We start from the raw sequence: 11,745 nt of genomic DNA, 5'->3' as shown, positions 1-11,745 counted from the left end.
CCTTTTGTACACGTAACTCAAGAACTTTTTCTTGCTGACTTTATCACTAACAACTACTTATCAAATCTACCAATATAGACTTTGTGAAACCCCTCCCCTCCCTACATGTCACCTAGGACTTTGTCTTCTCTTATCTTCCTTCACTGAGAGGGGGCAGAATAATTGAGGAGAGTGGAAGATGGGCAATGGGATCTGTTTCTGAAAAGTAGCAGTTTTTAAAGATATTTTAGTTTTCAATACCGTTAATAACTGAAAAAGCAAGATTTGGGAAGAAAAAACAAAAAACAAACGAAAAACAAAACTTGCAACTTAAAACTTTTTAGGAAACAAAATGTTATAAATATGAGAAGATGGAAAGGGAATATTTACTTTTAATATACAGTCCTGATGTACCTAAGTTACAACAAATGGCTGGATATCTTAAAAGTTATCTCCCTATGTCTTTCTAGTGCTCTAAAATCATCTCTCTCAAATAATGAGGCAAACAGGTCTTGGGTATGTAATTTTTATAAATTGTATCAGAACCATGGTGTCTTTCAGGGAATTCCACCAAAACCAAAGAGAAGTTCAAGATAAAATTGCAGCAGATCCAGGAAAGGTAGAAACTCGCAGTTACCCGCAAGCTGTCCTTCGTCTGGGGCACGTGACACCAGTCCACACCCAGGGCACAGAGGTGTAGTGTCACGTGAACGGCGAGCAGCATGACAGCAGAGCGCAGTCCTATCTCCCCTGCGGGGGTCTCAACAGTAACTCGCGCTCCAGCTGCTCTGCACTCAGGGTGCCCTGGATGGCTTCGCAGCCCGGGTTGAACACAGAGTAGGCGCTCTTCTCTCCCTCCTCCTTCTCCTCAGGGCCCCGTGTCCCAACATACATCCAATAGAACAAGGACAGGACAAAATAAACCAGGCCAAATTCCAGTTCCACAAACAGTCCCAGCAGAACCAACCAGAGAAGAACCTTCAAGACGGTGACGTTGGTCCAGAACGACTGGTCCCGTGGCAATGGCGGGGGAATGGCTGTGTTCCGTGGGGACGGTGGTGTGCTGCTCCCAGGCAGTGCCACTTCCTAGGACACGCAAACAAACAAGAGTCAGAATAAAGGGTAATGGGGCTGAGAGGATCAAAACCACCGTGGAGAGGCAGCTCTCATGGCCCGGGGAAGGCCTCCAGCTCACTGATTTCTGTTTTCTTTCTTCCTTTTTATTCCAAAGTGTGCTGCAGACTGTAAGCACTTTCATTTTTAATGTTTCCATTTCCTTTTGTTTCTTTTCTGTCCAACAAAGTCAGCTTTTATTTTGCCTTTTTCTCCATAAAAAGCCCCAGGGTAGAACTATGCGCCAGGTAAGAACAATGAATCTAAACATTTCCTGGGGATCTTCTCCGTGAATCTGCCTTATATTCTATACTTCCCATTTACGTAGGGCATTATAGTTTAAAAAGGTCTGCCACTTAACATGACCATCTCAACCATTATTATGACTACCCCTGTTTGGTTCCCTTCCCCCATATTTTTTTAAGGTTTTTATTAAAATATAACTAACATACAATATGATGTTAGTTTCAGGTGTACATCAGAGTTATTCAGCAGTACCAACCTGGCGCTATACAGAGTTATTACCACATTATTGATTATATTCCCTATGCTTAAGAAGTGGTCATCATGATAAGTCCAGCAACCACCTGATACCATGCCACGCTATCACAAAATTATTGACTATATTTCTATGCTGTATATTACATCCCCAAGACTTATTTTTTTTTATATCTGGAACTTTGAACCTCTTGTTCTTCTTTATATTCTTTTTAACTTTTCAATTAGAGTTGTCATTATTTTATATTAGTTTCAGGTGTACAGCGTAGTGGTTAGACATTCATATTGAGGACAGAAAAGGGGCCACAGGTTAAACCTGACAAGCTTAGGAGACTGAAAATAACCATGTAAGATGGTCTGAATATAAAAATTCCTAACTAAAAGCAGGTTGCGGCCGCTAGTCACATCCTTGGCCTGTAGCTTCCTTGACCAGTCAATCTTTACCTTAAGTGAGTCTATTTGTTGTCTTTTTGCATCTAAGATAACACGCCCTTGGAATGGCAGAGTAATGCCCTTTTTCCGGACCACCAGGGGGCACAATCCACCACATCAGAGCAGGAAACTACAAAATCCCTCATTGTTATCTTGTTCCCCAAATACCATCTCTATGTGCTGTAAAATGTTATTTACTATCCTGTACCCACCAGTGTAAAAGAAGTGTGTGTCTCTCCAATTTACTTTTATCCAATCCCAGAGATTTCCCTGCTCTGCTTTCTCCCACCCCTTAATCTACAACCAATGGATTTCATGTATACCTCCTACTTAGGTTCTAATGTGTAAGATAAATTGCAAAACCACCGTTTTCCGGAGCATTTTCTCAATCAGTTGAGATTTTGCTTCCCAGTGATTGTTAGTTTGGCTCAAATCAATGCTTCTACGTTTCCTCTCAGGCTGGATGGTTTTTTGTTGAAAATGTAATTTAGGAAGTGATCCCCCTGACTAGTACCCACCTGGCACTATACATTATTATTGATTATATTCCCTATATTTTACATTCCCATGACTATTTTGTACTACCAATTTATATTTCTTAATCCCTTCACCGTTTTTACCCTTCCCCCCACCTCCCTCCCATCTATCACCCCGAAAAATCTAGTACACAACTGACACCATACACAGTTATTACAATACTACTGACTATATCCCTTACGCTATACTTTACATCCCCATGACTACTGTGTAACAACCAATTTGTGCTTCTTAATCTCTTGCCCTTTTTCACCTACCTCCAATGCCCCTCCCATCTGGCAATCATCAAAATGTTCTCTTTATCTATGAGTTTCTGCTTCATTTGTTTATTTTTGTCTTTAGATTCTACTTGTAAGTGAAATCATATGACATTTGTCTTTCACTGTCTGACTTACTACATTCAGCACAATACACTCTAGATCCATCCATGTTGTTGCAGATGGCAAGATTTCATTCTTTTTTTATAGCTGAGTAATATTCCATTGTATATACAAGTACCATCTCTTCTGTATCTATTCATCCATTCAGGGACACCTAGGTTGCCTTTATCTCTTGGCTTATGTAAACAATGCTGCAATGAACATATGGATTTGAACGTACCCTTGAAGTAGCATTCTGGGTTTGTTTGGATTAAATACCCAGAAGTGGGATTACTAGGTCCTTCTTTGTCTCTTGCTATAGTCTTTGTTTTAAAGTCTATTTTGTCTGGTATAAGTATTTTTTATTTGTTTGTTTCCATTTTCATTAAATATCTTGTTTGTTTGTTTACATTTTCATTAAATATCTTTTTTCATCCCTTAACTTTCAGTCTGTGTGTGTCTTTTGACCTGAAGTGAGTCTCTTGCAAGCAGTCTATGTAAAGGTCTCGTTTTCTTATCTATTCAGCTCCCCCATCTTTTGATATTATTGGAGCATTAATCCATTTCCATTGAAAGTAATTGTTGCTAGGTAAGTAGTTATTGCCATTTTATTATTCATATATTTCTTTTCGTCTTAAAGAAGTCCCTCTAAGATTCCCTGTAATACTGGTTTGGTGGTGATGAACTCCTTTAGCTTTTTCTTGTCTGGGAAGCTCTTAATCTGTCCTTCAATTTTAAATGACAGCCTTGCTGGGTAGAGTAATCTTGGTTGTAGTTCCTTGCTTTTCATCTCTTGGAATATTTCCTGCCAAATCCTTCTGGCCTGCAGAGTTTCTGTTGAGAAATCAGCTGATTGTCTTATGGGACCTCCCTTGTAGGTAACTGCTTTTCTCTTGCTGCTTTTAAGATTCTGTCTTTAACCTTTGGCATTTTAATTATGTTTCTTGGTGTGGTCCTCTGTGGGTTCATCTTGTTTGGGACATTCTGTGCTTCATGGGCTTGCATATCTATTTCCTTCACCAGCTTAAGGAAGTTTTCTGTCATTATTTCTTCAAGTAGGTTTTCAATTCCTTGCTTTCTTCTCCTTCTGGCACCCCTAAGATGCAAATGTTGGTATGCTTCAGGTTGTTCCAGAGGCCCCTTAAATCTCCTCAGTTTTTTGGATTCTTTTTTCTTTTTTGCTGTTCTGTTTGGGTGCTTTCTGCTACCTTATCTTCTAAATCATTGATTTGATGCTCTGCTTCATCTAATCTACTGTCAATTCCCTCTAATTTAGTCTTTACTTCAGTTATTGTATTTTTTATTCCCAACTGGTTCTTTATTATGTTTTCTATCTCCATTTTTATGTTTCCTATCTCTTTGTTGAAGTTCTCCCTGAGATAACTGAGCATTCTTTTAACCAGTGTTTTGAACTCTGCATCTGGTAGATTGCTTGTCTCCATTTTGTTTAGTTATTTTCCTGGAGCTTTGTTCTGTTCTTTTATTTGGGACATGTTTCTTTGTCTCCCCATTTGGCTGCCTCCCTGTGTTTGTTTCTATGTATTAGGTAGGGCTGCTATACCTCCCAGTCTTCATAGAGTGGCCATATGTAGTAGGTGCTGTGGGGCCCAGCAGCAAGCAGTCTCCCTGGTTACCTGAGTTGGGTGCTCCAGGTGTGTCTCTTGTGTGGGTTGTGTGTGCCCTCCTGTTGTCGTTGAGCCTTGGTTTTTGTTTGCATATCAATAAGAGGGATTCACCCTTGGACTGATTGGTTGAGGACTGGCTGTGACTACAGTGGAGGAGCTATTGTGAAGAGGTTGACACTACAGAGCAGGATTCACTTTAGCAGGGCGCTGGTGCCTGCCCAGTTTGCCCTTTGGGTGTGTCATCCTTGGAGATGACCCAGTGCTGCTCTGGCTTGGTCCGAAGCTGGCCTTTAGTCCTACCAGTTCCAAGGGCCTCCTGGGAGGGGCCCCACCATAGGCCCAGTTCAGCCAGAGCTTGTGCCCTGCCAGGGGTCAGCTGGCATGAGCCATAAAGCAATCCACAAATGGCCACCACCCACACTGTACTTGAAGGTGCCTCAAGAGGCCAACCCATGAACCGAGGCCAGCTGTGGCTAGTGCCGGGCTTAGGACTGCTCAGCAAGAGGTACGTGACACGCCAAAGCCAGATGCTGCTTGTTTGGGCGTTGTTAATCTTTGAGAGATTTTAGGAAAGTCTGCAGCATGAGCCAAGGCAGGCTGTTTGTATGGAGAAGCTACTGAAAGCAGGTTGGTGTGCCAGAAAATTGAGTGGGAGGGGTCTCAGGTAATAAGGATGAATGAATGTTGTTAGCCAGGTTGATGGAGATTCAGACATGGCAGCTGCCTGGGGAAAGAGGAGGGCTCAACAAAGAAACAATGGCTTCCGCCAGCTCCTCTGGGATCAGTCTGGGAGAAAGCTGCCCCTTGAGTCCCTGCCCTGGGGCCACACAACTCAGTTCCTCACATGTCCCTGGTGCCTTTTGAGCTGCTGCCCCAATGCTTGGAGCTCAGAGTGAGTGAGTCCATCAGCAAGTAAGTCTGTGCGCAGGCTCTGTAACAGAAGTACCTGGGACCGCAGCTGCCTTGTCTGACTAAGCCACAATCTCTGCTGGTCTCACAGCCAGAAGTTATGGGGGCTTCTCTTCCTGGCACAGGAACCCTGGGCTGGGGAGTCTGGTATGGAGCTGGGATCCCTCCCTCCTCTGGGGAGTGGGAAGGGGCCTCTGAAGCTGAGATATCCCTCCAGATTTTTAATGTTTACATGAAGGTGTGGGACCAGCCTTCCACGTCTCTGCCCCTCCTACAAATCTTGAGGTGGCTTCTTCTGTATGTCCTTAGTTGTAGGGCTTCAGTTCAGCTAGACTTCAGGTGACTCTCAATGATGGTTGTTCTGTAGTTTAGTTGTAATTTTGATGTGGTCATGAGAGGAGGTAAGCACAGCATCTATCTACTCTGCCACCTTGACAGGAAATTCCTTGATTTCTATTTTCTAGCCCTGCTAAAACAATCATCTCCAAAGAACTCATGTGCCCTGCTCCAACTGAATCAGAAGTGATCAGCAGTTAGTAAGATGGGACCCAGTCAAAACCGTACAGTATTCGATGGGTTCCCAGTCATGGGAGACATTTCCTCAGATGAGTCTGCTGTTAACAAGAGCTAATTTATGCTCCACAGAGAAACTCCCCAATAATTGATAATGCAAGAGTGACACATATGCCTTACACAGAAAACTGATATATGTTTGTGGATTTGATTAGATGAGCTAAAATTCTATGAGTGGCATGATTCTAAAATGAGGACTATACCAGAAACAGGAAAGAAAAATCCTTTCCAGGTATTAAAAAAAAAAAAAAATTACTGGTATAGCAATTACACACCCCCAGGTCTGGGCAATGACTGCTGGGCAAGTGGACTCTCTGCCTCCAATCTCTTCCCTCCCCACACCATCCTATATACATACAGTTGCTAAATGAATCTCCTAAAACACTCATCAACCTCCTGCTCACAAACTTTCAACAATTTTTTTATTGCATACACGTTAAAATGTAAAATTCTAGGTGGAATCCAAGGCCTTCCATTTATTCAACAGATAGAAATGCCAGTACACAGGCCCCTGCATTGGGTACTAATGGAAGCACAGATATTTAGGTTGCTTTTGGGAGCTTAATCTCCACTCTAGTACTTTCCAAACTTTTTTGGGTATAACCCACAAGAAGAAATACCTTTTGTACTGCGACATATATATACATATGAAAAAAAGTGTCACAAATCAACAGACACCTTTGTTACATATGAAGTGCTCATCATCTATTCTATTTTTTTAAATGTATTTTTACAGAAGACTAGATTTCTCTATATTGATTTCACCGCTCACTAATGAGTCATAACTGTTTGAAAAACGATGGTCTAAAAAAATTTCCTATACAAAATCTACTGCTGCATAAATGAACCCTGAACTCCAGTTCAACTGATTGTACTACCCAACGACATTGCCTGTGGCCTGGAACAGCCTCTGTTTCCCCTCCATTCCTCAGCTCCTTGCCTCCCTTCCAGACAAGCATGATTGGTGAGCTATGTATGCCCTGACCTCCTCGGCCACCAAGGAGGGCGCCTCCTCTGCCTCCTGGTGTACCGACTAGCTCTTTCTCATTGAGTACCAAACTATTTGGCACTGAAGTATCTCTTTTAATATAGGTCACATGTGTCCCTGGATTGTTACCACGAGGCCACAGAATGCCATTTATTATATTTTGGTGTCTCCAGAGCCAAACATAAGTTCTTCAATACACAGCAGAACTTTTAGTTCTTTCCTTCAATTATATCCCTATTCTTCACATGACAATGTTAAAAGGGACCACAAATATTATTTGGTATTTATAAAAAAAAAAAATAGGTCATTGGCTTTATGTTGCTTCAGAAATTCAAGTTTGTTAGACCCTTCTTTTTTAGCATCATCATTGTAATAATTATCTTTTCAGGCAGATTGGAAGGCCCTTAACATATCATCACAACACCTCGGCAACATTCATTAAATAAATGTATGTGTCCCTTTCAGATTTGGCCAGTGTGCATAATAGTGAAATCACTGCAGGTCTTCTTAGCAGGAACTAACAGAATCCAATTTATTTTAGGCTACTCTGGCTGCCAAGTAGAGAATGGGCTGCAAGAGCAGCAGGAAAACTGTTAGTAGCTTATATAGGAGGCCCAGACAGAGAGGACCAGGCAGAGATTAGGGTGGTGACCCATAAGTCAGAGAGAAATGATGGACTGATGGATAAACAATACATTTTGAATGCACACAACTTGAAATTCACAGTCGAGGGAGTATAAAAATCATGCTTATGGTCACCACTTATTGAGTGCCTTCAAGATGCCTGATCTCCTGAAATCCACGAGGCAGGCATTATTATTGCCAATTTACTGATAAGGAACCACTGAGATGTTAAGTAACTCCCCTAAAGTCACACAGCTAGCGATAGGCAGAGATGAGGCTGGTCTGGGATCCAAGGATAGTCTCCCTCCAAAGCTCTTCTTACTTAATTAGGAGCCTTTATGGGAAATGGTAAGGTGCAGGGTTAGAGATCTAGGAGGAGATGGGGGGAGTGGGGGACAGTCAAGTGAACTGGCAAAGGGAACAAAAAAAGGAGAGGAGGGATATGGAAATTCCTCTGCCGCATTTGGCATTTGTTTTATAATAGTTCCTGTGCATCTTCTTTAGTAAAAGCTGTGTGTGGAAATGTTTGTGGTCATCACAGCACACATAGGCACAGCTTAGGGAAGATACTTCCATTCCTCAAATACCAAGCAGCTTCCCACCGAGGGAACTTGTGTTTCCCTCCGAGAGGAATGCTCTCCTCCACTCACACCTGGCTAGCTCCCTTCTCTCCTACAAACCTCAGCAAAAATGTCACATGTGCCCTTGGCCTCGTCCCCGTTTCTACAAGAGTGGCTCCTTCTTATGAAATGTCACCTCCTTGGTGAGGTCCTCCCTGCCCACTCAATTTAAAGTAGCACTCTGCACCCCTCATCCCCAATTCATTATCACAGTATCTGGGGGTTTTTTAACCTGCTCATAGAATTCATCATTCTGTTATTTTGTTTATTGTCTGTTCTCCATACACAAATGCAAGTTCTGTGAGAGCAGGGCTTTGTCTGTTTTTATTACACTGTCTCCCCAGATTTAGGACAGTAGATGGAATATAGTGGGCAGGTGACAGGATTTTGCTGAAAGAACGAATGTTGGTGAGGGAAAGGAAGAAACTGAAAAATAACTGCTGGATTTCAGGGGCTGATACAAAGACTGTGCTTAGCAAGGTGACTCAAAAAAAAAAGCACATTTGAGCACTGGGCCAATGATTAGAGGTGAAGAGTTGCAGGATGGATGTGGGTAGTGGACCTTAGGGCTAGATGGTGCCCTGAGGGCTGGTGTGGGATATGCTAGGGAGAGAGACAAGGAGTTTCTAGGATTAAAAAAATAATACAAGCATTTTTGCCCTAACGTGGTAGAAGCTTGCCACAGGAAAAAATTATTATATTTGAGGGGACTGCATTTCCCCAAGCTAAATTCGAGAGTAGGGGAAGGAAGATGTGGAGGCTGCCTTACCGATGATCACCAAAATAGAAACAATTACAAATTGAAGGCTAAAGAAATCTGACATGCCACTGTGTGCCACCAAAAATTATTAGGTAGAGATGGATTGTAAATTAGGAAAAAAAATTTAATGAGAATTTTTACACTAGAGCAAACCCAGGAATGATAACTAAGTCAGTGAAAATGAGCTTAGGACAGAGTCCCTGATGAAAAACAGCTTTTAATAAGAACCAATGGGAGGTCCAGCATTTCCTCTCATCCTTTTGTCAGGCCATCAGCTTTTGGGTTTTTAATAATGGAAGCTTTCTCCAAGTTCAGCTTCTCTGGATCCAAGTCAATATTCTCAAATTCATTTGGTAATGAGACATACAGTCAAAAACTCATTGTGTGAGTTAGACATTGTTTTTTTAACTTCAGGAAGAAAAAAGGGTAGGGGAAGTGGATTCTAAAATAATAACTGATTGTTGTGCTCAGTGAGTTCTAATCAACAATAAAGTTATCCTGAGAGAAAATGCATGCAAGGAAATGGATTGTTTGAACCCTTCAGCACTCTCTTTCTGCAAGTCAGTTGGAACCCTGGTGTCATGGAGAATAGTATCGAAACTGACAACAATAAGTTCTTCACAATTTTTAAAAAATTCTCTAAAACCAAATGTTGTGCAATAATAAATGAACGTAATAAAAATAACTTTAAGGGAGTAAGGGAAACTTCTGCTCCAGTACATTTTAATTTTCAAAGGAAATGTTTGGCTCATTACACTTATGCGGTACAAAGGCCATGTCACAGATTGTCTCAAAGCAATGATTCCCCTGATGTTTTACCCTGTATTCCCACACAGATAATCCAGTCTCACATGCAAATCACATTGCCACTTTACTCATGAGTGAAAACTAAATGAAGATACAAAAGACATGGGAATTAAGTTCATCTGCAAAATAAGAGACTACCAAAAGATTTAAAGGGTGAAAAGGCTAATGTATATATGGTTTTTGCCTTCAACATTTATTACTGAACTTGAATGAGCTCCTCTAGTTCAACAGTTACAGCTAGGACACTCCTGCAAGTTTTGTATTCAAACACCATTTCTAAAGGACAGGCTATCAGGGCTACTGGTTGTATGTGGTTCAGGAGCGAAATTAAATGAAGGCTTAATTACTGCCACTTTCTATCAGTATCCAATTAGACCTTTTACCCTCCATTAGCAGAGGGCTATGGCTCAACACGGTTGTGGAGAGATTTCCCAAAGCCACAGGGTGTCACTACGATAACTCAACTCGCTGTGAATAACAAGGGAAAGGACAGAGGTGCTTTCTTCTGGGACCCTAGACCCTCGCTTCCCACCTGGAATCAGGAGCTGCGTGGGTCGCAGGCTGGAAAGAAAATATCACAGACACTTATCAATACTGACGCACGTGGCTGGAGACGCGAGGCCCATCCCCCAGCAAGCGGGAAGCGCCAGCAGTCCCGCCCCCGCCAGCGAAGGCCCCGCCCCCGCCAGCGAAGGCCCCGCGGAGAACCAGAAGAGGCGTGACCTGCGGGTCATGAGGTGTGGGCGGGGCCGATCCTCCACCGGGGCGGGCCTGAGACTACACGTAAAGGGCGGGGGCGGGGCCTCGGCCGAAGCTTCCACTGTGGCCACGACAGCGGCCCAGCAGCAAGGTTCCCGGGAAAAGGCTTCCCTCCTCTCACCTGAGCGAGGATGGGCTGAGCCCGGACACTCGCGGGCCTCGGTTTCCACACCAGAAACTGTTTTAACCAGCCTAGGGCTGACTTTGGAGTCGCAGCTGCTTCCGCCTTCTCCCCCGAGGTTTGTGCGCTCTGGCTCAAAGTGCTGGGTTCGGCCGCCAGCCCCGTCCGTTTTCGGGCCGCCCGGAACTCGGCTAACCGCTGTTCCATGGCGCGCGCCTTGCTCCCCGCTCGCCCGGGAGCGCGCGCCCACCCTCCGGCAGCGTACCTGAGCTCCGCTTATCCCGGCGGCAGGCCTCAGTGCGCCTGCGTAGCGGCGGCTCTCTGCTGCGCGTGCGCGCTGGGGCCCGGGGTTCCGAAGTGCGCTGTTTGTGACGTTTGCTGGGCTGTCTGTGCGGCTAATAGTCCCCTCCAGACGCGCCTGGACGCGGTGTCCACCCCCTCAGGCACAATGGTTAAGAATCTAAAGCATAAGGACCGTTCCATGTTCCTCTTTCTTGCCCCAGGCTCCTCTGAGGGAAGCTGTGCTGTGCACCTTACTTCAAGGATTTGCACCCCAACAAGTGGAGCGTACTTTAGCAGTTGAGCGCTCATCGGGGCGCCAGATTGAGAATGTGGTCCCAGGGCATTGAAGAAGGCCCATGAACTCTGGGACGTTCTGGTGTCAGACGGAAGACAGTGTACAGCCTCCCCTTTTCCTTTTAACGAGTATGCCTATCTTAGCGCTTCACTGCTCACATAGCAGGCAGGCTGTACAGACCTCGGTCGTTGCTTTTGCCACAACGGAAACTACCTATTGGCGTGTTTAAATAGGTCTGAAACTTAAAAACTTACGGGGATGCGGCTTAAAATACACAAATCTTAAGGGTATGGCTCAATAGGTTTGCGCTTGCGTAAATACCTGTATAACCACTACCCAGATAAAGAACGTGCCTCGTACTGCGAGGGTTCCCTTTCCCCTCTCCCAGTCACTACTTACCCAAAAGGTCACGATTCAGGTCAGGGACTGTTAGATAGATTTTTAAAGCTCTACGGTAAGCATCT

General features: G+C 43.8%; 1 protein-coding gene across 1 annotated transcript; it reads right to left on the bottom strand.

Annotated features, from left to right (window-relative positions):
* Positions 1-489: 489 nt before the first annotated feature.
* Positions 490-11,049, bottom strand: SAYSD1 (SAYSVFN motif domain containing 1). Its single transcript, XM_019751560.2, has 2 exons — positions 10,705-11,049; positions 490-1,065 (listed from the first exon to the last, which is right to left on the bottom strand). The coding sequence occupies exons 1-2, from the start codon at positions 10,909-10,911 to the stop codon at positions 721-723; spliced, it is 552 nt and encodes a 183-aa protein (XP_019607119.1). The 5' UTR covers positions 10,912-11,049; the 3' UTR covers positions 490-720.
* Between the last annotated feature and the right edge of the window lie 696 nt (positions 11,050-11,745).

The sequence above is a fragment of the Rhinolophus sinicus genome, linkage group LG05 (assembly GCF_036562045.2).
Source record: "Rhinolophus sinicus isolate RSC01 linkage group LG05, ASM3656204v1, whole genome shotgun sequence".
Lineage (NCBI taxonomy): Eukaryota > Metazoa > Chordata > Mammalia > Chiroptera > Rhinolophidae > Rhinolophus > Rhinolophus sinicus.
This window is presented reverse-complemented; position numbering and strand designations above follow the sequence as displayed.

Excerpts from the sequence above, each read along its gene's own strand:
- SAYSD1 (XM_019751560.2), bottom strand. The coding sequence starts at position 10,911 with ATGGAACAGCGGTTAGCCGAGTTCCGGGCGGCCCGAAAACGGACGGGG. Across the intron at positions 1,066-10,704 it reads CTCAGCCCATCCTCGCTCAG|GAAGTGGCACTGCCTGGGAG; the intron begins GTGAGAGGAGGG and ends TGCGTGTCCTAG.